General features: G+C 37.1%; 1 protein-coding gene across 1 annotated transcript in view; it reads left to right on the top strand.

Annotated features, from left to right (window-relative positions):
* The window catches only part of TBX15 (T-box transcription factor 15), a 147568-nt gene that overhangs the window by 57610 nt on the left and 62978 nt on the right, over positions 1 to 26980 (top strand). The window contains exon 2 of the mRNA XM_044672497.1: positions 24066 to 24279. Coding sequence (XP_044528432.1) covers positions 24066 to 24279 — 214 coding nt within the window. The remainder of the gene's footprint in view (positions 1 to 24065; positions 24280 to 26980) is intronic.

Below are 26980 nucleotides of genomic sequence, written 5' to 3'. Positions count from 1 at the left end.
ATAACTACATTAATTAATAATTAAAATTAAATAACTTATGATATTCAGAGATAAATCAAGTTGTCAAATACACAAATAAAACATATATTTGTAAGCATGTGAATTTGAATTATTATAACTCTACAGGCCTATATAATATTTAAGTTGTACATACTATTTAAATAACCAACAGGCAGCATTATATAGTCACTAAATGGTTGGCATTGCAATTAGGAAGGCTCAGGTTCAAGTTTTGCCTCTAATTTTACTTGGTCACTACGGGCAAGTCACTTAACCTTTAAGCATTCCAGATCATTTTTTATAATTATTAATTAATGAACTACATGGAGTGGGGGAGGACAGGGTTTCCACACTGGGTGTTCCCTCCATTGATGAAAACAAAGGTCTAACTGAACACCCCCCCCAAAGATATAACTTAACATTCAGATTAAATGAGAAAATGTAAAAAAGCATCTGGCACAGTGCCAAGCACATAGTAGGTATGTCCTCATGCTATTAAATGCTCATTACATTATATATGTGTGTATAAATATATATATGTATATCTATGATTGATCTGTACATATATTTGTAATCAATACCTATTTATATATACACATACTTCTACATCTATATACTACATATAATGAATGCATATATATATAAATATATATACATATTACTAGTAGATAAAGAGGCAAAAAACCCTTTGGAATCAGGAAAAACTGGATTTTGGGTTCTGTCTCTGACGTGTACTGACTGTGTGACCCAAGGTAAGCCATTTCACTTTTTGATGTCCTAAGAAACCATCTACAAGAGTGTAAGTTGCAGAGAAAATCTTCATTTGTATTGGTAGAAGCAACTTTTTTATCTGTGGTTCCTGACACTGGAAGTCACAGGTCATCATGTCCTTGTAACTAAACGAGATCTTCCCGTATAGTAAACACCACATAAAATATTATGTCTTACTTATTTGTTTATTTATATTTTTAATTCTATTGACAATTATAGGCATTAAAAAAACTATTTACTTTGATACAATTATCATCCTTGCAATTTTTTCTTGGTCCTCCAAAAAATGTTGTGGTGGATTTTATTGTAATTCGATTTGTTACTGATAATACTTGCTTTACACTTGGTGTAATGATTAAAATGTGTTTGGTTGTTGAATCAGTTTTGATTATATGCAGAATAAAATCTATAGAGTTGTACTGTAATATATACAATGGCACATACGCCATCAATAAGTCCCCATCTTACAGACTTGTGAATTCTTTGAAAAGATTACTTCCACATGCTCCCCAAACCACTTAAGATTTTTGACTGGTTGGTGGTCCATTGATTCCAAGTATCTGACCTGTCAAAATGCCATCTTTAAACTTCAGTGATGCAGAGAAGCCTGGAATTAGCCAGAGCTGAATTTATTACAGAACAAAGGGAGGTGATGATTAACACACCCATTTGAGCAGTAGGGGGGAAAATAATCCTTGAATGGATTAGATGCCACAATCCTAAAACCACATTCTTTGAGCTGTTGGGCTCTTGCCCAGAAATGGGGAGAGGCTAAACAATGTTGCCTTTTAAAAGACAGGGTGTCTCTGAGGGACTCAGCCCAGGTTCTGTCCTAGGTTTGTTGGACTGATCAGGGACACTACAGCAAGAAGATGATGGTGGTGGGAAGCCATGTTTGTGATTTGCTTTTCACATGTGGATCAATGGAATTGAGCTGATAGACAAGGGGGGCTTAATCTGGGGTCCCCAAGGTCTATGAATAGTTTTCAGGGGATCCATGAACTTGGATGGGAACATACATCATTACTTTCATAAATCTCTAACTAAAAATTAACCTTTTCTCAATTGAAAAACTTGATTCTGAGGAGTCCATGAACTTTACCAGATTGCCAAAAGTTTCGATGTTGCAAAAAGACCTCCTGGATTTGTTATTAAGCATTTCTTAAAAAGAGAAAGACTCTTCTCCATGGTTATGTTATTAAAATTTTTTTTACCTCCACTTAAATTCTCTGATGATGCCTCATTGTGGTATGATTTATTGATGAAAGCACAAAGGCAAGCAGGTCCTACTATGCTGTGAAGGCTTTGAGTTTGGCAATGGACCGTATATGTATATGGTGTCCAAGGATCCAACTAGATGTGAGAAGTTCATCACCAGATGTTGAGCCAGTAGTGGGCATTTAAGAAAAAATGTGGCCAGAATAAGTCATAAACTCTATCTCTCAAGGAACTCTGTAGAGGTGGAAGGAATACCCATGACAACAAAATCATAGTTCTTCCAAAAGAATGACTTTTAAAATTTGTCCCTATGAAGATGATTCCAAAAGCATTCATTAAGCACCTACTCTCTTTTTGGCCATGGGGATTCAGAGATGGAATCATCTCTGCCCACAAAGAGTTTACATTATATAAAGAGGGAGACAGCTTGTAAAAATAAAACTACGAACAGAATGAATCCGCAGTGGAATGAGCATGACTATTTCCAGGGCTGGTAGAGAGCTTTCAGATATGTACAATGATGCCAGGCATTGCAGTGAGTTGCCTATGGTCACCCTGAGAGTCGGGTCAAAGATGGGCTCTTCCTGGCTACTCAGGAACAGCATGTGGGCCTGAGTTCTCCCAGCAGGTGTTTCCTGAGTGTTTTCCAGTAAACTCTATCTTGGTAACAAAGCCGACAGTCATAAACAAAGCCTGTAGTTGGCTTCCAGAGATTAATTTTCCCACTGATTACCAATTTATTCCTCCTTTCCTCTGCCCTTTAACTCTAACTTCATAAATAGCCTCAGCCTTCCAGAGATGTGTCCCCTGCCTCCTTGTGAGAGGTCTCAAACAGAAGGACACCAGCCCAGGCCATGCTACCTGAGCAGGAAGCAGACCATTAGAGAAAAGCCAGTTTGGCCCTCATTCCTGGGGAAGAGGACTGCTTGAATCAGCCCCAGGGGCTCAGGAAATCTCCCTTTACTCTGAGAGGAGCCAGGAGACAGCATCATCCCTGAAGTTTCTAAATACAGTTCAGGCCGGGTCACTCCGACAAATGCTAAATTGGCCCAGCACGAAGGGATCAGAGTGGGATCTGTGACAGCAGGTTTAAATGCCACGGCCTCGGTGCCAGCCGTTTCCCAGGGACCGAGGGGGTTTAAGGGGTGGGGGTGGGTTTGGAAGGACAGGGCAGCTCCATATCAGAGGGCAGTCCTTGCAGGCTTGGCACATGAACGGTGCTGTCTCAGTGACACCCGTGATTCCTTCAGAAGGCACCAGAAGTCGAATGACTACACTAGGGGTTTATAGGGTGTCCTCCTCTGAAGAGCTCACCGAACTTGGGCTGAACTTGGAGGCCACCGTCTCCTCGAGGTAGGTAGGCATGGGGCAGAAGCTCTCGTTGTCCCTCTCTCCAGAGGGGTTAACTGAGGAGAGAAGCAGGTGGAGCTAAGGGGACTGAAGGAGAGGAACACAGAGAACATGTTGGCTTTGAGAATGCCTATCTAAAATTCTTTCCCTACAAAGCTACCCTCGAGTAGGGATCTGGGAACTTTTTAGTGCATGGAGTACTTGAAGGAGGAAAAGCCAACGTATCCCCACTTGTTTGCTTTCACCAAAAATGAACATTCCTGGGGCTTCATGGCCCTTGAATCACTCCCCTCTGGGCATCCTAACCTTTACCATTTTGTGCTGAAGTGAGATATGAGGTGGGAGAGAAATGTCAGAGAATGGCTATGTGGGCTCTCTGTGCAGGTTGGGTGGGGGGAAGGAAGGACAGAGTATCAACTTACTGTGTCCAATTTGGGCAAGGCTTTTCAGCTCGGGTTAACATTTTTTTTTCAGTCACAAAGTCATAGACTCACCCCTTCTACCTCTTTTTCCTCCTCTATGAGCTAGAAAACCCGCTTAGATACCCAGCAGAGATGACCTGTGCCTTTTGGACTAGCCCATAAAACAACCAGAGGAGCCTTGAATATAGTGTGAATAAGTAAATTACTTGACTCCCCTGATTTTTAGTTGTTATGTTTTCTAAAGAAGGGGGCTATCTAACTAGTAACATTCTACAGATTGCAATGTTAGGACCATTATCCTTGAGTAAATTTGGGAGAAATCTTTGTGGTCTTAGAAGTCCGTAATGGTCTTAGTTCTCCCTTCTTTTACTCTCCTGTTTTCTCCTTTTCTTAAATTAAAAAAAACCCATTAATTTGTAATAAGTGGTACAGTGGATAGAACACTTAGATCAGGAAGGCTGATCTTGTCTCATAGTTCCTATCCTGACTCAGACACTTACTTAGCTATGTGACCTTTACTTAGCCCTTTGCTTAACTTTTGTCAGCCTCAGTTTCCTCTTCCGCAAAAAAGGATGAATAATATCACCTATTTCACTGGGCCATTATGAAGATCCAATGAAATGACCTGTGTAAAGTGCTTTGCAAAGCTTAAGGTGCTAGATAAATGCTGACGGTTGTAGGATGAAAGGCTCATTTCTCTCTTGCAATGTTTACCGTGGATGGGACATTGGCATTGATGGAATTTCTGTGTTTTCCTTTGAGAAGATTGTCTGCTAATAAGCAAAACTGTGCTTTTTTCCCACTGAAGCATAGAAAAAGCTCCCTGAAAATGATCAGGTGAACTTTCTACTGTATCCAGTTGAATTATTAGCCAAAATATATATGTGTGCAGGCTGAAGTGAGTTTTCTGTTTCAGAGTTATAGAAGATTTACATGGTAACCCCAGAAATCCCCGGGTAGAGGGACCTCCTCCATTGCATGCCTTTTGTTTTCCTGACTCCTACAGTAATTACTTTTGGGGCCAATTATTTGACTGTCTAACGAGAGCCATTCTATTAGCTTTTAAAAGTTTATATATTCATTTAACTTTTCATAGATTGCTGTCATCTCCTAAATGACTTTATAAGCTCTTGGGGTCAGGGACTATACTTATATTTCTTTGTATTTGCATTTAGTGGGCACACCACAAATATTTGTTGGAAATTATAATGGCTTTGATCTGGGTTTGTAACTTTATGGGCAAGGGAAACTCCATCCAGTAAATTAGAAAATTATAGTCTTAGATAGTTACCTAGGGGCACTGAGAGGCTAAAATACTTACCCATAGTTAAATAAGCAATACTTACTGGAAGTAGGACTAGAACTCAGGTCAGGAGTGTTCTGATATTCTCTACAACCAGCTGCTTGTACTACTGAATTCTCACCAGTGGTTGTTGCACATCCTTTCCAGTATTCTCGGCACTCCTGCCCAACTTGTTTGGCATCTGACCCCACCTCCAACTTCATTGAGACAACAATAGCTAAGATTTATTTAGCACTCTAAGGTTTGCAAAGAACTTTTCCCCATGATCTCATTTGATCCTAACAATATCATTTGAGATAGGTGTTACTTTTGTTCCCATTTTACAGATGGGGAAACTGAAAGATTTAAATGGGGGTGGTCAAGATTAAAATTAGAAGATTAAAAGGTGGGATGGTCACAGGCTAGTAAATGGCCATTTCAGGATTAGAATACAAGTTTTCTTATCACCAAGTCAAATGAATTCTCCATTTTGCAACATCACCCCTCCTGGTTATTGAAGACAACAGGCTAGAACTACCTCAGCTGTTTTCCTCTCTATTTCAAAACTTTCATTTCTTCCCTCCTGCCTTAGGAAAAGAAGCTTTGTGCTCTTGATTTCTACTTTTTCTGGCAGTTTGCTCAATTCAATTATACATATAAAATATATTTTATTTATTATATTACATTACATATTTATTTAAATATAAATAAATAAAACATATTTATTAAGTGCAGAATGGATTATAGGCATTATGTATTAAAAGAAGAGAAGATGGAATATCTTTTTTGAAGGAACTTAAAGCCTAATAGGGCAATGTGATATGATCAGAAATACCTATAATATAAAACACAATAAATGAATTATAAAGGAACAAAAAGAAAATGTTATATGAATTAGGATAGAAATTCAAAGAAAAATTATTTCAGATATGAGGACAAAAATTATTATAAACTAAGATATCAGGAAAGGCTTTGTAGGGAAGTGGCATTTGAGATGAGCTTTGGAGACAGCAAAGATTTATGCAAATAAAGGAGGTTGGAAATATTTTTTAGATAGGAAATTATGAACAAAAAAATAGAGGTAGAACATTGTGGCACTTATTAAGAAATGGATATAAATGTCATAATTCAGTTTGGAAATAGCATAGAATGCATGAAGAGAAGTGGCATAAGATAAATCTGGAAAGGTAGGCTAATATTAGATTATAGAGGAATTGGATTGTTAGGTCAAGGAATTTAGAAGTTATTGAACTGGCAAAAGGGAATCATTGAAGGGTTTTGAGTACAAAAATGATATAAACATGGGCATTGGTTTGACAGTCTGAGGGAGAAAGAGTTGACAGTCTGAGGGAGAAAGAGATCTAGCCAAACTGGTCTCAATAACTGACACACTGTCTTCCATCTCCATACCTTTTTTTTTTTTTTGTACAGCCTATCCTCCATGCCTGGAATGTACTGATCCTCATTTCTGCCTTTTAGAATCCTTAATTTCTTTCAAACCTTAGCTTAAGTGCCATCTCATAAATGAAGCCTTCCCCCCTCCCCTTTGCTGCTAATGACACATCAATAAAATTGTCTTGTATTTACTTTTTGTATATTTACACATTGTCTCTACCACCTCCTCCCCAGTAAATCTTGTTGAGGGCAAGTACTCTTAATTTTGTCTTTGTGTCTTTGTATCCTCTGCAATGAGTACAATAATAAATGCTTCTTGAATGATGATTGGTTGAGAGGTCAAAGAAAAGAAATCCTGTTTAGAAGGAATTTGCAGAAGAATGGGTGGATAGCAATGAGGGGGTTCTGTATAAGGGAATATCTACTATCAATAGACAGAGGAAAAGAGAGGAAGGGAGGGGGAGAAACATAGGCAGTAGCAATTGTTTGGACTTGAAAGACTAGCTTAAAAGTGGTTCCACTGGCATAAAGAACAAAGTCATAAAGAGGAATATATTTTTTGGAAAAGATAATAAGTTTGGCTTTGGACACATCAACTTTGAAGTACTTATAAATAATTAAGCGACAATTGGAGATGTTCTGTAGGCAGTTGCAGTTATTGGTTAGGAGCTTGGAAGAAAAAATTAGGACCGAAGATGTATTATCTCTTTCTTGAACTTTCAGTCTCTCTCTCTCTCTCTCTCTCTCTCTCTCTCTCTCTCTCTCTCTCTCTCTTTCTCATTTTATCTATAAATGTGAATGTGATTAGGGCTAACCTAAACATTAACAAGAAGAAACCATTCTCTGTGATTTCCTTTCTTTGACTCCTCTTTCCATGGAAAACTTCTAGAAATAGTTGCCTATACTTGATCTCTCCCCTTCCTTTCTATCTATGCAACTACTCAACCTTTTGTAATCTGGCTTGGATGAATACCACTCTATTGAAACTGCTCATGGAATTATGACATCTTTAGTTGGAACAATCATCTACTTCTACTTGTAGCTGTATAAGAATCCTTCCCTCATGTAAGATCCACAGTCAGTTTTTGCTTGAAGAACTTACTATCTGTCAAGGAAAACTCATTTCACTTTTGGATAATGGGAATTATTATGAAATTTAAAAATCTAACATAGTATATAAGTCCTCCTTCTGTAGTTTCCACCAGCTTATAAAAACATTGACAAGTAGATTAAGTTGAATCCCTCTTTCATATGAGACTTTCAAATACTTTAAGAGAGCTATTATGTTGCCCTTAAATCTTTAAAACTCCAAGATGCTGACAACCCCTGTTCCTTCAACTGATGTTCTTATAATCCTCTTCCCTACACAAATAACCACCTCTTATTACAACTGATCTTATAGCATAGACTCAGAGACCTTCCCTGTCTTGATTATTATCCTCTGGATATTTTCCAGCTTATCAATGTCATTCCTAAAAAGTCTACCCAGAACTGAACACTGGGGTGGCAGGATGGTACAGTGGAAGGAGCATTGGCTTGGGTGCTTAAGGACCAAGGTTCAAATCTCATCTCTGATGCTTACTCTCCCCATAGGCTTCAAGAAATGTAGCTTCTATGTCCCTCAATTTCATTGAACTAACTGGCCTCAGAGGTTCATTCCAGCTCTAGATCTATGATCCTATGACAGTTCTCCAGATATGAACTAACCAGGGCACATTATACCAGCAGTACCATCTCCTCTGTTTTGGAAACTATTTCTTTTAAGGACGTATTAGATCATCTAAACTTTATTTTTGATGATCTCATTGAATTTTATTGACACCATTTATCTCTCTATCACCTTTATTTCCCATTGTATCTCTCCTTTTCCCACCCAGAGAACCACCCTTCATAACAAAGAATAGAAGAAAAAAGAGAAAAAAGTTAAGCAAAACCAACTACATATTGAAAGTCTGGTAGTATATGCAGTTGTTCCATGCATGTGGTCTTCCACCTCTGCAAAGAAGAAGGAATGAGTTGCCTTCTCATAGCTCTTCTTTGGAGCCCATCTTGGTCACTGTATTTTCACAGTATTGTATCATATACGTTTTCTGATAAATTTCTATATTTGTCACTTTCACTGTTTTTAAAAAGCTCAATAATATTCCATACATACATGTACCACCCCTTGTTTAGTCATTGTTTCCAGTTTTTGCTACCACAAGCAGTTAAATTGTTTTGGCTTATATACCACATTTATTTCCATCTTTTACCTTCTTGGAGTAAATGGCCAGCAGTTGAATCTCTTGGTCAAAGGATAGAGACATTTTAGTCACTCTTTTTTGGTTACATAATTCCAAATGGCCTTTTAGAATGAATGGGACAGTTCCCAGCATCCTCAACGATGCATTACTGTTCATGGCTATTCCCATAAAATGGACTATTCCCATCTTTTTAAAATCTTTGCCAGTTTTCTGGGTATGAGGTAAAACTCTGGAGCTGCTTTGATTTACACTTCTTTTGTGAGAGTTATTTGTTAAGGTCCCCTGAAAATTTATCTCTAGGAAAATGGTTTTATATATTTTTGTAGTTCAGAGCACATGAGGCTCATTATTGGAGATTGGTTGACGCTTCTCATGTCAAGAATTACAATAGTTTATTAAGAGGAGAAGGTGGTCTGGTAATGTGGAAAGAGCAAGTGGCTTCCAGTAGATAGCTAAAGCACTTTCACTAATTGTCTTTTGATATCAAGAGAAAGTGATGAAGGTTTGTGGAAAAGTGGGTTGATTCCCTGAGGAGAACTTTTGGGAGAATATGGACAAGAGTCTCACAGGATGGGCAGAGATAGGTAGGTTGTGTTCTGTATCATTGAGAGAACTCTGCAACTGAAAAAGATCTTAAATCCAATTGATAATCTGATCTGAGAGCTACTTATATTAGAAGGAAGGAAAGAAGCAAGGAAAAAGTATTTATTAAATGCCTACTCTATGCCAGGCACTGTAATAAGTGCTTCACAAATATCTGATTTGATCCTCATGACAACCTGGGGAAGTAGGTGATATTATTATCGATGAAACTGAAGCAGATCAAATGGTTGTGACTTGCTTAGAGTCATACAGCTAGTAAATATTTGAGGCTAGATTTGAACTCAGATCTTCCTGATTCCAGATCAGGCCTATTATCCATGAAACCACCTAAGAACCTTATCAGAGATATTTGATGCAAAGATTCTCTCTTTTTCCTTATGATGTTATTTCTCTCCTTAACCTGGTTGTTTTAACTTTGTTTATGCAAAAACATTTCATTTTCATGTTATTAAAATGATCTCTTGGTTCTATCTCTTGTTCTGTTAAGAATTTATTCCCTAGCCATAGCTGTGAAAGGCTCCTGATTTGGAGCTCTTCTTTTTTCATGGTACGATAATTTTCAGGTGACCTGTCCATTTTGTGTTTATTTTGGTATATGGTATAAATGTTGCTCTAAACCATTTTCTACCAAACTGATTTCCAGTTTTCCCAGCAATTCTTATCAAGTGGGGAGTTCCTACCTAGGTAACTTATGTTTTGAAATTTATTAAGCTCAATTATTTTTTATTCTTCCTTGTTTAGTCTGTTTCATGATCTAGTGTATTAAAAACATAATATAAAACAGTTTTTTTTAAACCCTTGTACTTCGGTGTATTGTCTCATAGGTGGAAGATTGGTAAGGGTGGGCAATGGGGGTCAAGTGACTTGCCCAGGGTCACACAGCTGGGAAGTGGCTGAGGCCAGGCTTGAACCCAGGACCTCCTGTCTCTAGCCCTGACTCTCACTCCACTGAGCTACCCAGCTGCCCCTAAAACAGTTTTGATATTTACTGCTCTAAAGTATAGTTTGAGAATTTGGTTGTGTTACTTCCCTTTCACTTCTATATTTTTCATTATTTTCTTGGGTAGTATATCTTTTGTTTTTCTAAATTAATGGCATATTTTTCTCTATATCTGCAAATTATTCCTTTGGTACTTTTGTATAGCATTAATTTGTAAGTTAATTTTAGTTATGTTTTGATTTTTATACCTTTTATGAACTCAGCCATAATGGAACCAGTAGTGTTAACATTATGAAGTTTATGGGGCATACATATTGCACATATGGATCTAAGAATTACAGTAAATTACATATGAATTTTTCTTTGGTTCACTTCAATTAACTTAAATATGCAGTAAAATTTTTAAACTTTTTTTTTATTTCTAAGGAACATTTTGTAATTGTATCTAGATAGGCATTGCATGTTCTTTGTAAAATAGACTGCTAGAAGTTTTATACATCTTGTAGTTGATTTAGATGGAATGACTTCCATTTCTATTATTCCTTCTGGATTATATTATAGATATATAGATATATTATTGATTTTTCTGGTTTTATTTTGTAACTTAGGACTTTACTGAAGATATTGTTTCATTATAATTTTGCTGACTTCTTGTGATTCTAAGTAAAATATGTCATTATCAAATAGGGATAATTTTGTTTTCCCTTTGCTTATATTTAACTAAAAATTTTCTTGTCTTTTTGCAAGTGGTACAATATTTAGATCTATGCTAGATGGCAATAGGGGAAAGAGAGCATACTTGTTTACTTCTTTAGTTATTGGGGATTGGACATAAAAGGAGAAGAGCAAAAGAGAGAGGAAGGAGCAGCAGACTGAGAATACTTTTCTAGGACTTGGAGAACTACAATAAATAGCCTAGTCTCAGCCATAGTGGAGACCAGTAGTGCTAAGATTTTGAAATTTATGAGGCATACACTTGTACATCCATTGATCTAAGACTCACAGTAAAATATAGTGGATTTTTCTTTATTTTGTTTACTTCAATTAAGTTAAATGTACACATTTTTAAGTACCTACAGTCAATCAGCGAGTATCATTAAGTACTTACAATGTGCTCTCAAGGGTGGTTGGGTGTGCTGGTAGAGTCCAGGCCTGAAGCCAGAAAGACTTATCTTCCTGAGTTCAAATCTGACCTCACACACTTCCTAGCTATATGATTCTGGGCCAGCCACTTAACTCTGTTTGCCTTAGTTTTCTCATCTGTAAAAGAGTTTGGAGCAGAAAATGGCAAACCACTGTAGTATCTTTGTCAAGAAAACTCCAAATGTGCTTATGAAGACACACTGAAACAACTGAACAACCACAAAACTGTGTTCTCAAGGGAGTTATTGTTTTCTAGAAGGTTATTGTTCTTAAAGACATTATATTCTACTGGAAGAAGCAACATGTAGATAAAAGATAATCTCAAAGGGGAAGGGACCAGCAAAGACCCCTGAAGAAGTTGTGATTTGAGCCAGTTCTTGGAGGAAGTCAGGGAGACTAAGAAGCAGAGTTGAAAGGGCAGACTATTCCAGGCATAAGGGACAACCAGTGCAAAGGCATGGAAATGAAAAATAGTGAAGGAATTAGAAGTAAACCAGTATAGCTAGACTGTAGAGCTCATGGAGGAGAGTGAGTCTAAGTAAAGGTAAGAAGGGCAATAGTTGTATATAACTTTAAATATCAAATATGGGATTTTTGATCCTGGAAGGAATAGAGAGAGAGTCATTGGAGCTTATTAAACAAGGGGATGCGTTAGGAAAGTCACTTTGGCAACTGAATAGAAGACGGATTGGAATTGGTAGAGATTTGAGGCAAAGATCCTAGTTAGAAAGTTATTATAGCAGTCTGGGAGAAAGGTGATAAGGGCTTGAACTAGAGTTGCAGTTATGTGATTGGAGGAAAAGGGAACATATACAAAAGATATTGTGAAAGTAGAAATTACAAGATTTAGCAATGGATTAGATACATCTGGTGATTGAGAACGAGGACTTGGAGATGGTAATCCTTTTCTGGCCATCTAATTCTAACTTTTCTGTTTGCATATTTTAAGAAATTGAATCTATTTGTTTTCTGTCTTAAAACAAGTTTAGAAGGACCATTTAAACTGGAAGGACATTATGAGAAAAGTCTAGCTATTTGTCTTGCCCTGATAATTATGCCCTATGCATAATTATGGTTTTTGAGACATATCTGAATTGTGTGTTATAAAGGGTTAGAATCTTAGAGCTGGAAGAAACCTTGAAAGGTCCTATAGTGACTCCCAGGCAGAACTGGTCTCCAGGCCAGGGTTCTTGCACTTCACTATCTCATCCTGCTTCTTTCTTAGGGTTTCCTAAATGAAGCCCTATGTAGGTGATGCTGATGTTGATGGTCTTCCAGGAATATTGTGAAGGTTTGCTGATGGACTTGGCTGAAGAAAAAAATTTTTAGAATTTAAAAAGCCCCATATATAAAGCTGTTCTTTGACTGATTGGCTGTTAGGAACATAATTGGTAATATATTTAAGAAAACATACATATCACATATACATCTTCAAGAATATATTTAAAACAACACAATACATTTAAGACAAAATATTAGAAGTCAGGATTGAGAAGGCAAATGGATTTGAACTTCAGGCTTACAACACCCAGAAAGTAGGGCCCAGAAGAAATTTTGATAGCATACCTATTGGATGCTATATAGTTAGGAGACACTTAAGGAATGTTACTGTCTGACTTTTGCTCTTCTGAAAAATGGTGACAGTGAGTGGAAAGTAGAATTAAGAAACTGGCTTTGAAAAACAGAAGCCTTTGGTATAAACATGGCCATAGAAATGTTGGATTATGGTTATTATGAGTTTAATCTCTAGCTTCCTTCAGGGTTATTTCTACATTCTACATGAAGTCTTTTCTGTTCTCCCCCGATCCTAATGCCTTTCCCCATATATCTCTTTATATCTGTTTTGAATAAACCTAATTATGTGCTTGTCTCTTCCAACTAGAAGTTAAATTTTGTTTCACTTTTGTCTTTATATCTTAGACCCTCAGAAAGTGTTTGGCATATAGTAGGCACTTTATAATTGCTTATGTTCAATGTGATATATAACCATTCTCTTTATAATAATGTTGGACAAAAGACTTCCATAAACTATTCATAGAATATAATGGAATTACAAATAATGGGCTGCTGTATGAAGCTCTAAGGACAATGGCATTCTCTCGGTACTAGATTCTAGTGGGTAGTTTGTTGCCTTTAACTTTTAGTTGATATTTAGGGAACTAGATAGCATGGTACACAGAATACTGGACTTGCATTCAGGAAGATCTAAGGTTAAATCCTGTCTTTGATACTTGTGGGTTCTACGAACCTGAGCAATTCACTCAAAATTTATAAGCCTCCATTTGCTCATCTATAAAATAGGACTTTTGTGAGGTTCAAATGAAGTAAGACATGTAAAGTACTTTGAAAACCTAAAGGAACTATGTAAATAATGTTAGTTATTATTTGTACAGTTAGTTTAGCATAAACTAGAAGCAATTCATCTTCTTCAGGAAATTTACTTTTCATATATTCTGAGGTCCAGAGTTGGTGAAATAAGAATGGGATGAGCAGAAAGGAAGAGGAATGATATAAAGATGGTAAGAGTGGGAAATATGCTAATTGTGGAAAACTGATGAAGAAAAGGGGGAATGATGTTATTGATCTCATACTATGTCAACACATTCCCTTCGAAATGTTTGCCATCTATAGAGGGGGGAAAGTGAGTCCTTGACTGACTGAGAAGATTCATCAGTCCATCTTGGTTGACTTTCTGAGTTCCCCTGGGGATAGAGTCAAGAGATTGATACATAGCTAATTCATGGTGCCTTAGCCTATATATTATCTCTATCCCTTGGTTCTCCTCCTTCTCCCCTTCTAAACTACTTATAGATATGCATTATACTCCAAGAGAATTATCTATTGTCCATCAAACTACCTTGTTAGTAGATCATTTGGCAGGCTTTATGCTTGGTTCTGCCTCATTTTCCAATGGAACTCTTAGGGAGTGCTACTGGCTAGAAAGATTGGAAAGACCCTTGTTTCCAGCACTAACAGATATTTATTATTTTCCTATAAACTCTGGTATCAGTATAATTTTAATCAAAGACACTCTGACTTATAGTTTAGTCTTTTAGTGTCCTGACAATACCAAATGTTATTCATCTGCCAGATTTCATATAAACTTCATCATTCACCTTCTAGATGTTCCTTGGAAGGAGCTAATTCTGGGAACTTTTTTGTGAATGCCATACTACTTCAGGAAAATATGACCCTGAAACCCTCTAGAATAGCTTAACATCAAGGGGAAACAACCTCAAGTTACTTACTCATCAATGGTTCTCTGAAACAGGGAGCTAACCCGGGCACAAAAGAGATTCTTTGATTTAACCATTGATTTCCTCAACTAGTTCTAGTATTGACCCTCCCTTTGGGGAATTCCAAAGGTCTAATAGTATCTTAGACTACAAGGAGGCCATTCCAGCTCTTAATTCATGATCCTATGAGCTTCTGCAATGATGGTTTCAATAGCATAATGCAAAGCATTGAACTTTGGAATTTGTGATCAATAGGTACAAGAGAGATATTGGGGTAAAATTTTAAAGCATCAGTACTTTAGTGATTTTATTGTATCAACATAGAATCTGATTTCAGTGACTCAAATTAGAGTTGGGCTTTGGGTGAAGAATTCAAGGAGGCTCACTGATACTCCACCTAATGTAAGGTGCCATATGACAACAATGGCAAGAATATAGCAAGATGGCACAAATTTAAATCCAATGATTTAAAAAAGTTAATATTTATTCACTGAGAAGGAACCATTAAATTCTTCCCTCTTCCTCTTTAGAAATTTTTGGTGTCTAAAAAAAATATAGTCTCTTCCTAATGTATGTTCCCTCTCAAAACTTCCTCCACACCCAACCCTGAAAACACCAAAACAGAAAAAGTTACATAAAATTATAGTAGCCTCATATTGGAATATGTAACACTGTACCCATAGTCCTCTACTTATTTGTTAAAAGCATGGATATGTTTATCATCCAATCTTTCCATTGGAACTGAAGTTTGTCCTTTAATTTATGCTGAGTTTATACACTTTAAAATATTTGTATTTTATGTTTTTGCAGTTGTACATGTTCTGTTTCTGCTTTCTTTGTTTTGCATCAGTTAGATATTACGCTTGGTCAGGATTACACAAGTAGTAAATGGCACAGTCAGAATCTGAATTCAGGTCCTCTGACTTCAAAGCCAGTATTATGCTATATCTAATTCATATTGTAAATATTTCCAATGAAGTGAATGAATTTGATTTCTTCTTTTTAATTTTCCAGCTAATACAACCTTAATCCTTTCTATTCTTCACCAGATGGATTAATGTGATATTATGTTGTAGATTGGAACAGTATTCTATCAGGGTGGAGACCTATAGACCATTGTTCGAGAGTTAGAAGCCATCTCAGAGTCCCTTTAGTCCAACCTCCTCACTGTGTAGATGAGGAAACTTCCAAGGAGGTCATGGCTTACCCAAATTTCCATAAATAAGAAGTATTCCAAAGGCAGCATTTGAACCCAGGTGCCATGACTCCATTGACAGGTGCTGTTTCCACAGTGCCAAATTGCCTTTTGCATTTCCCTTTCCAAAGGTAATACTAATGTTGTTTTATAGAACCAAAGGTTGTTTCAAGGTAGAAGGGTATTTACCAATTCCCTCATTTTCCAGCTAAGTAGAAAAAGGCCTTGTGTTAGGATAAGGAATCCTTTCTTGTTTGGCTTTCTGGTCCAGAAAGAGTGAAGAGCTAATTAGTGACAGAGCTAGGATTAGAAGGCAGGTGTTTTCTTTTCACTGTTATCATCCAACCTCCAAGAAGTTTTTCTTAAATGTTCTCATAGGTGGCTAAAATGTAAATAATATTTTAAGAATACTCGAATCAAGAATTCAAGAAACAGGAGATCCTGGGTTCAGATCTGGTCTCAGATACTTCCTAGCTGTGTGACCATGGGCAAGTCATTTAACCTCCATTTCTTACCCCTTATTGTTCTCCTGCCTTGGAAGCAATACACAGCATTGATTTTAAGACAGAAGGTAAGGTTTTTTTAGATGTATATGTGAAAATATAGAAATGTATGTATATATGTGCATATATTTATATGTCTATATTTGTATCTAAGGAACATAGTAGATAGAGATCTGGATTTGGAATCAGGAAGACCCGAGTTTGAATCTTGCCTCAGATACTAGCTGTTTGACCTCTCCCTTCATGTTGTTCTAATTTTGTTTTTTGTGGGTCAAGCTTAGCCTTGAATCAGTTGCTCTTGACCTAAAACTATGTGTTGCTTTGCACCTCTGGATCTGACCTTTCTTAGATTTGACTTTTGGATTATATGACTGGATTTGATCTTTGGAATTCCTTCTCCTTCTCCTCTAGCTTCTTGATTCTTTGTCATCTACTTTCCACTTTCTACCTTGCAGGGTATGGGATATAGATGGCAAACAAGTCTCTCATTTGTAGTTGGGTTGATGTTATTTGCCCATTGACTAAATACAGCTCACTAATTATTGATCAGTTGAAAAGTGATAAACCCACTGCATTTGTTAAGAAAGTTTATTTAACCACCCCTCAACACATTGAGGCACTGTGGCCATCTGTTTTCTTACAATGATTATATGGTCTTCTTGTATGATGACTGATTATTTCTGATACTCTTGCTCAGATTGTTCCCAATTCCCTTCTCTCTTGATTCTATCTAAGAGTGACAACTGAGATCAGTCTTGCTTATATAGTACAAAGCTTAGAGGCAAGTTAGCATTATTTACTTCTATTTTATAGATATAAAAATAGGCCAAAGAGCCACTGTGTCCAACGAAGTGGTTAGAATTTACATCTAATGGAGTTTGTTGAGTGGGATTGAGTAGTCTGGTTTCAGCCTGTAACTCATGTGATGTTTTCAAATCTCTTGTTCTGATTTTAAAACAGGTTCCTCAACTCCTATTTCCTTGAACTTTAATAGCCATTGGTAACTCTATCACTTCTGTTTCTGGTTTCTTTACACTTCTCTCGTGAAAAAACAATTTCATAAGCTATCGAACAAGTCTTTCTGTACGTTTTAGAATTCCTTTTGCTTTCTGGGAAACAGGAAGTCATCAACTATCAAGAAAAAATAATTTGGAGACATAAAAGTGTGGAACTCTGGGCACTCATCCAAGCAGGCATATAATGCATTTGGTACCTTTTCTTCAGCCTTATAAGAACCAATACTAAAATCAGTGCTAGGGTTATTGTATGATGATGTAGTATAGTGGAAAAATTACTAGACTTAGCATTAAAGGAATGTATTTGCTTCTTGATCATGCTAATTGAAGGCTGCATGCCTAAAAACAGGTAACTTAATCTTTATGGATCTTCATTTCTTGATTTGTAAAATAGGGCCCAGGAGGCAGGATTTAGAGGGCCATCCTTAAAGCAAGGAAGACTGGGGTTCAAATCCTGCATGTGACATAAACTGACCGGATAAGTCACAACCCTTCAGTGCTAGAGACACCCTTCTAAAACTTCAAATTTCAGAGAAGGTGCCAACCTGCATCAGTAGATGGAGATTCTCATCATCAAGTTCCCAATACTATTGAAATCACAAGTCCAATAGCTATCCCTATTCCTCTAAAGTGTGGCATATGATTCAACAAATGGTTTTTAACTCCCACCCCCTTATCTTTTATCTTAAAATTAATACTAAGTATTGGTTCCAAGGTAGAAGAGTGGTAAGGGCTAGATAATGGAGGTTAAGTGACTTGCTCAGGATCACACAGGAAGTATCTGAGAAGCAGATTTGAGCCCAGGACCTCCAGTATTTAGGCTGGGCTCTCTAATTACTGAGCCACCTAGCCATCCCAGATGCCAAACACTTTACTAGGCAGTAATTAAGTTAAAAAAAAATTAAAATCTTCCCTGTCCTGTAAAATCTCATATTCTACTTGTACTTCACAATGGTAATTTCAGGAAAATGCTTGGTAAATTAGGAAGTGTTAGATAAATATGAACAATTATTATCATGGTTTTTCTGATTTGATTAATAGAGTTTTATGGTCTTGTTAATGTCATGGCAATTCTATTAATTAGAATTTTATTTTCATGATTTCATTTTAATGATCATATTACAGTATAGTTGGCAACTCATGAATCAGCCTCACGACATTTAAGTGAATTCAATTGAGTTCAATTCAAGTTAATTCAGCAATCATTAAGTACCTATTATACAAAGCACTTTGCTAGGTAAGAGGGCAAAAATAATAGTAATAATAGAGTTCCTCCTGAAGGGCCTTACACTACAGCAGAGAGGGATATAACACAAAAATAACTCATATAAAGTACAGGCATAGCTTGCATAGCATTTCTCTGACCAATGTAGCTTTCTGACCTTGTACTGGCTGTCCCCCATGCCTGGAATGCATTCCCTTCTCAGTCTTGGAATCTCTAGCACCTCTGAAAGCTCAGCCCAAGTGCTTTCCCCAGGAAGCCTTTTCTGATCCCCCAGATGTTTTTGCTAGCTTCCCCATGTGACAGTAAATTACTTTATTATATGTGGACATTTGTGTTAATCTGAGTTCCCTTGCTATTTCTCAAGTAGAATGCAAGCTCCTTGGTGAGAGACACCATTTCATTTTTGTTTTTCTATCTCCACTTCCTGACACAGAGATTTTAATAAGTACTTATTGAATTTAATTGCATTTCTAAATAAAATCATTAATAACATTATCACCAAACACCACTTTAAGACTGTGAAATTCTACTCTAATATTGTTCATCCAGACGCTTCTCTGTGACATTTATAAAACCTTTCTAATGGAATAAAATGTCCTTATAATGATGTTGCACCTAATGATGACCTTTTACAGAACTCACTAATGACACTAGTCAGCACGCAGGTATATGTGTCTAAGAGATGTACAAATCTACACCAAGTTTAGGAAGGATATAGATTGGACTTTCTTTTTCATTGGTGTAAGGAACTAAACTGATTGGTGAGAATGCTCCCTCTACCATTGAAGGTTGACACCTTCTCTGCTAATTATCATCTTAGAGCAGTGATGGGCAAACTACAGCCCTTGGGCCAGATGCAGCCCCCTGAAACGTTCTATCTGGCTATGCTACATTATTCCCAATCTGACGAATACAATGAGTAGGATACAGTACAATGAAACTTCTACAGAGTTGCCTTAGAAACAGACTGACATGAGCATTTCCTTTCCTTTGGCCCCCTCTTTAAAAAGTGTGTCCATCACTGTCTTAGAGAGTTGCCTAGAACATGGAGGGGAAGGAAAGATAATTTTCATAGGGGGAGATCAGGAATGAGTTCATGACCCTTGGACTGGTCTTGAAGAACAAGCTGGATTTCAACTGAAATGGGAAGCAATAAAGAAATGGATATATCAAAAACTCAAGTGCAATTTTCTTTACAAGGTCTTTGCTGATGACCCAGTGGCTAGGACTTCCCCTCTTCAATTGCCTTGTGTATATTTTATATATACTTTTATATGTATATACTATTTCCCCTGATAGGATGCAAACTCCTTGAAGTCAGGGGCTGTTTCACTCTTGTGTTTTTATTCCTAGAACAGTACCTGGAATGTAGGAGTTGTTTAATGCCTGTTGATTAATATCAGTTATAGGGGAACAGCATGAGCAAATGAATTGGTGCCCAGAAAACACCTGGTGTGATCAAAGAGAATGTTAAGTAGTTCCATTTGGCTAGAATGTAGAGTGTAAGAGGAATGAAGAGGAAGGGATTAGTGTGAATCAAGGCTGAAAAGATAAGATGGTACTGATTATGGGATGCTTTGAGTAGAACCTGTCCAGCTCTTCCCCATTCTAACACATTATAGAAAATTTTAAAATTATTATAATAATAGACAGCTAGTTGGACTGATAGAGGGCTGAACATGGATTCAGGAAGGTCTGAGTTCAAATTCTATCTCAGACCCTTACTAGCTGTGTGACCTTGGGCCACTTAACAGTTTCATTATCTGTAAAACATAAAAATAATAAAATAAAATGAAATCTGTAAAATTATCTTTAAAATGGGCATGATAATAATACCTAATTCACTGGGTTGCTGTGAGGATCAAAATGAAGGAGGAAGGAAACAAGCATTTATTAAACACTCAGTATGATTTGTAATAAAGAATCTGATAAAAGGGGAAAAAATGAGACAGCTAGGTGGCCTCGGAGTTCTGGGTTCAAATGTATGTGGTCTCCGATACCCCCTACCTGTGTGACCTTGGGCAAGTCACTTAATCTCCATTGCCTAGCCCCTACCACTCTTTACCTTAGAACAACATAATATTAATTCTAACAGAAGATAAGGGCTTAAAAATGGTTGACTGAATAGAAAGTTATAGGTATTGGTGCATAAGAGAAATTAAGAAATCCTTCTTTAAAAAAAGCCTTATGCTAAAGACCTTACAAATAATATCTTATTTGCTGATAAGATAATATATAGAGTTTTTACAAACCTTAAAATGCTCTGTAATTGTTAACAGGTACAAGATATTTTTATTTGGTTTACCCCCAGAGACTGGCCTTGGTCTCTCTGATGTAGATTTACAAAGTCCATATAAAATGAAAACTCCAATTTTTTCCAGTAACAGTTAAAAAATGCAAAAGGTGCCTTGAGATGCAGTTGGAAAGTTCCCCTGGTTTGAATGGCAGCACTTTGGCAATATAGAATAGTAAACGTGGCACAGAGCCCACATTCTGAATGTAAAACCCACCAGGTCCTTTTTTTTTTTTTTTTTTTTTTTTTTTTTTTTTTTTTTTTTGGTGAGAGAGTGTGAGCTTTCAGATGGAGTGGAAAGCTAGGTGCCAAGAATCTTTGGTTTTATTCCCAGTGTAGGGAGGTAAATTACTTCATCTGAAAATGGCCTTCACTCTGATCTAAATACAGCTTGCAAATCGCTAGGTATCTGTGGCTCACTAAATGGGGACTTCTTTAGTTATTATAATATATTTAGCTCCTTATTATATATACCTATATTTAATATTGTTCTTGTTGTTCCAAAGTATGATTTATTTTTTCCTGGTTAAATTATGAATTATAAGTTCCTCGAGGACAGGGACATGTCACATGTATCAGGCACTCATTACTGTTCAACTTGACCATTGTGATAGCTTCTAATTGGGTTCCATTCTCTCTACCTTTTCCAATTCAGCATTCACAAAATAATCTTTCATTTTACAAGTCTGACTGTGTTATTAAAAAAAAAACCAAGCAAACAAACTCCCTAATGCCATTGGAACAAAATTCAAACTACTCTTCCTTTCATTTTGACCTTATAACCAGTATAATAGATGAGAGTGCCAAGCTTAGAGTCAGAAAGACCTAAGCTCAAATCTAGCCTCTGGTACTTACTAGCTGTGTGATTCTGGATAAGTCACTTAACCTGTTTTCCCTCAGTTTCCTCATGTGCAAAATGAGCTAGAGAAGGAAATGGTAAATCACTTCAGTATCTTTGCGAAGGAAACCCCACATCAGGTCACAAAGAGTTGGGTATAACTGAAATGACTGAATAAGAACAAGCTAGTTGACCCTTAATTTACCTTTCTAGTCTTATCTTTCATTCTTCTACTTCATATTCTTAAAATTCCAACTAAAATAGACCTAGTTATGTGAATTCAGCTATGACACCTTTCATCTCAGTTGATGGATGCATCATCATTCTTGTAATGTAGTTCTTCTTCAATTCTGTTTTTCAAGGTTCTTATTCTCTTTTAAGTCTCAGCTCAATTAATGTGTGTGAATTATGTGTTTGTGCAAAACCTTTCCTTATTCTCTCAGATCAAAATATTCTTCACTTTCAAATATTGCTTTGTGGGATCTCCCCTTCATCACCATCACTTCATACCTTGGGTTACAATGATGTGAATTCATATCATACTTCTCCAACCCCCCTTCCTGTCCCACACTAACTGCTGTCTCCTGACCCCCAGAAGAGCTACATACTCAGCTGGAACAAGAAAGGCAGCCTTCAGTTCCTGGTTCACAGAAGCATTCAGAGAATCCTATTGATTTTCTTTTCTTTTTTATTCCCTGTAGCTTCTCTATCAAAGCTATATCTTACATATTGTTGTCTGTATATATATACCTGTAAAGGTAGAATTGAGCAATTTAGTACAGAAGTTGTTTTGGCAAGTAGAGTGGGGATCTTGGGTCAGGTAGCAGAAAAATTTCCATCAATAGAAAATAAGTCCTTCATGCTATAGAGGACCCCTACATAAGGGTGCTCACCAGTCAGAGGTTAGGAAATATCAAGTTCAGTCTTAGCTCTGACACTTCTTAACTGTGCAGTCTTCAGCAAGTCATATAATTTCTCAACCTTTGCTTATTTGTAAAATGGAAAATATTTTTAAATGAAAAAATAAATATTTGTATCATCTACCACACACGTTTTTGCTACAGTGAATAGAGTGCTGGAATTGGAGTCGGGAAAAGTTGAGTTCAAAGTCCTGTGCTGGACACATACTTTATGACCTTAGGGAAATCACTTCACCTCTTTGTACCTCAGTTTTCTCATCTGTTATCGGAGGATAACATTAGCACTTAGTTCACTAGGTCATTGTGTGGATCAAAGGAGATGGTATACGTAAAATACTTTGCAAACTTCAAAATGTTCATTATTATTGTGGAAAGCACTTTGTAAATCTTAAAATACTATATAAATGTGAGTTATTATCAAGATAATTGTTATTGAAAAATGATGAGATTCTCTGGGCATTGTGCTGAACTACCCATTCTTTCCAATTTACCACAAATCAACTTTGCTATTAAGCTTAACCCCAGCCTTCTACATCAGTTGATTTTATTCCCTTGACTTCTCTTCATCAGCACAGATGATATTGTCAGAGAGGAAAAGGCCATCTGGCCCAAAATACCAGCTTTTTATTTGGTTGCTTTCAAACCCACCTTCCTGTTTTGGCCCCCCCCCTCCTCTCTCCTCATACTTCAGAAACCAATCTAGGTGTCTCCTGAACTCATTTATACCCTTTGTTTCAACAGCCTTCCTGGGTAACTAATCCCATATGTTTTTGCCCCTTTTTTGCCTTGCAATAGCCAGCAGCCTTTTCTTCATCAAAATGACCTTATTAGACTTCTAGGAAAGGTCATTCTCTCAGAAAATGGGGGTTATACAAGCAGATATAATACAGAGGATGCCTGAAGATTCTGGAACATTTTATACTGCAGGGATATTCAGGACATAAACCTGGGAAGGAGGGAGGATAATGTTTAGAAGAGCTAATTTACCCATAGTGGCCTGGGCTGGGATGAAATTTGTCCAGGAATTAAGAGGCTACTTTTGTGAGTCCTCCCCTCAAGCCCCTGTAATGTGGGCAACATAGGCTACAACCTCTATTTTCAAACCAACTAATTTTTAAAAATTTGTACTTAATTGCTCGTCCCATGCCCTATGCTTCATTCTTTCCAAAGCAATGACATTAGCTACTCTTTATATCTTGTGATGTGGACAATTTTGTTCAGCTGTTGCTAAAACTTACTAAAATGCCAGATGTCATGTTGGAAACACGAAACCTGAAACTAGGCCATAAATCACAGCAACAAACCATAAAAAAATAATAAAATCCTCTGAGTGCTGTGCTCTGGAGCTTCGCAATTTCTAGTCCCTCTTTTATTCCCCTTTCTTCTCACTTGTCCCTTCCTTCCATCCCCTCCATCATAAGGCAAAAAGGTCATTATAACTTCTCACCTAAGGCCTGGTATTTGTTTTGCAGACTCAGAGCAGAGCACTGGTTCAGACACGGAGGTGCTCACAGAGAGGACATCTTGCTCCTTTGAGTCTCACCCGGATCTTACGTCAGGTGCTCCTGGTCCCCCACCGCCCCCCATTTCATCCATGGAGGAGATACAGGTTGAGCTCCAATGTGCTGACCTCTGGAAAAGGTTCCATGACATTGGGACAGAGATGATCATTACCAAGGCTGGCAGGTAAGGACACTCCATGGGCATCATGGCTGGGTTAAAAAAAAAAAAACAGGAGGAAAAGAAGGAACATCTTTCATTTATTAGATTGTGGTTGGTGTGTGGTAGCACCAGTGAGGTATAAATCATTAAGCATGCAGCTGCTCAACTGCTCCAGGTCTCAGTTTTCTAATCTGTACAATGAGAGGGTGAAATTAGATGATCACTAAGGTTTCTTCCAGCTCTAAAACTCTATGACTGATTTCCATTTTCTGCACAATAATTTTTTCATATGGTTCTCTTGTTTTTATGATCATTCTGATGATTGTTTTTGGAGGTTCAGCCCATCATAAACCACATTTATGCCCACAGATATTCCATAATCTTCAGGTATGATTATAATCTTAGTTTAGTTGTTTTATAACTGCCTGAAGGTAGATTTCTGAAGCAATTTGTTTTTGTAGCCAATGTTTTCATTTAATAGATAGCCAAGTCAAACATTGTGTGTGTGTGTGTGTGTGTGTGTGTGTGTGTGTGTGTGTGTGTGCATTTCCAGTTGGCGTTTGGAGCCAAATTTTCCCCCTTGGCCCCTTCTAGTTTTCTTATAGATTACAAATTATCCTGAGAATTTGGTGACTAGTAAGAACATTTCTAAAATGTGTACTTGTGCATTTAAGAAGACTAAAGTTTTTTGTTGAAATTATTTAGTTAGGAAGATCCTTAATCTATACTTAAGACATGCCAATTTGGAATAGTTTGTATGTTTCTTTCATATTTGTCTTGCCAATGAGAGGGAATTCTTAAGGAAATTATAATTCTTATTCTAAAGATCAAAAACATATTGATTTAGTGTTAGAGGTTATCTAGTTTAATTTCCTCATTTTGTTGATGAAAACAATGAAATTGTAGGGGTGTTGAATGACTTGACCATGGTCATACAAATAGTGAATAATCAGAGGTAGAATTTGAATCCAAGTCCTCTGATTCCAGAACCATTGAACACCCTAGAAATTTTGCTACACCATACAGTTATTCCTTCCCAAGAAGTACACAATAAAAGTAAATAAGATAAGAAAAGTCACAGACACATTGGATAAACATGTTGGCTATTAATTTTATTTGTATTTCTTTTTGATGAATGTCTTCTTTCTGTTGTAATTTGCAATAGGCAAATATTACTTTAAAAATTTCTTAGAAGGAACAAACTTGGAGAAGAGGTGAAAACAAAAGAGGACATTACTACATAGATTCATCTACCATTTATTCAACACAAATGTGGAAAACCATAATGTGTCAGGCATTGTTAGTTTTGGACATATAGAGGCAAAGAAGAAACAGTCCCTCTCTTCAGAGTGCTTACATCCTACTAGGGTTTACAACACATAGAGATAGCTAAATGCAAATTCTGCACAAAAGAATTACAAAATATTTGAACGGATAGGTGTTCAGACACTAAAATTTTGATCTGGGAGATCTCACATAGGAGATGGAACTTGAATGTCGTTTTTATGGAAGTTGGTAAGTCCAAGATAGAGCAGTGGATAGAGCTCTGAGACCTAGAACAGAAAAATTTGAGTTCAAATCTGAAATCAGACACTAAATGTGTGACCCTGGGTAAATCACTTAACCTTGTTTGCCTCAGTTTTCTTATCTGTAAAATCACCTGAAGAAGGAAATGGAAAAAAGTTCTAATATCTTTGCCAAGAAAACCCCAAAAGAGGCCGTGAAGAATTGGACTTAATTGAAAAACAACTGAACAATAATGAAGGATATTGGGAGGACATTCTAGGCTTAGGGATGGCTTATGCAAAGGCATAAGATAGAATGTCATGTATGGAGGATAGAAAATATGTCAATTTGGAATGAATGTAGAATATAAAGGGGAAGAACATACAATCATTTTGGTATTATAGGTAAAAGCCAGTTTGTAAAGTGATTTAAATATCAGAGGACTTTGTATTTTATAGTACAGGCAATTGGGAAGTAATTGGAGTTTCTTCAGGTGGCCTTACCAGTACTTTGGGAATATTAATTTGGCAGATGAGCAGTGGGTAGATTGGAGTGGGCAGAGACTGAAGGTAGGAAGGCTAAGTAGGAGGTCACCATAATAGTCTTTGGCAACGGTCGGCAACCTTTTTGGCTGTGAGAGCCATAAACGCCTGCGGAAAGAGGAGGATGAAGGTGGAAGGTGCTGGAATATGGGGTGGGGGCTAAAGGGCCCCCTGGGGCACATCCTGGGGCTCTGCTCAGATTGGCCAGTAGGGAGGTAGAGCCAGATATGGCTCGAGAGTCATACGTTGCCGACCCCTGGTCTTGGGGTTCACCCATGCAGAGATGTAGGAACACAGATTATTACCCACCAAAGCAGACTGATATATGGCCAGACAGGTAGGAAGAAAACTAGAGGAGATCAATTTTGTGAATACCCAGGGAAAAGAGTGTTTAGGAAAATGAGAATGATCAATAATGTTCAAAACTACAGAGAAATCATGAAAGATAAGGAATAGATTTAGCAATTAAGAGAGCACTGATAAACTGGAGAGAGCAAGTGAACATTTACACACAATTTATTTGATGATAGAATATGAGTTTTCAATAGTGGGTATCCCATATTTATGGCAGTCAGGTGGCTCAATGGATAGAGTACTGGACCTGTAGACAAGAAGACATCTGAGTTCAAAGGTGGCTTCAGACCTTTCCTAGTTGTGTGACCCTAGGTAAATCACTC

Source organism: Gracilinanus agilis, chromosome 4 (genome assembly GCF_016433145.1).
Source record: "Gracilinanus agilis isolate LMUSP501 chromosome 4, AgileGrace, whole genome shotgun sequence".
NCBI lineage: Eukaryota > Metazoa > Chordata > Mammalia > Didelphimorphia > Didelphidae > Gracilinanus > Gracilinanus agilis.
Note: the sequence above shows the minus strand (reverse complement) of the source record. Positions and strands in the feature narration are given on the sequence as shown.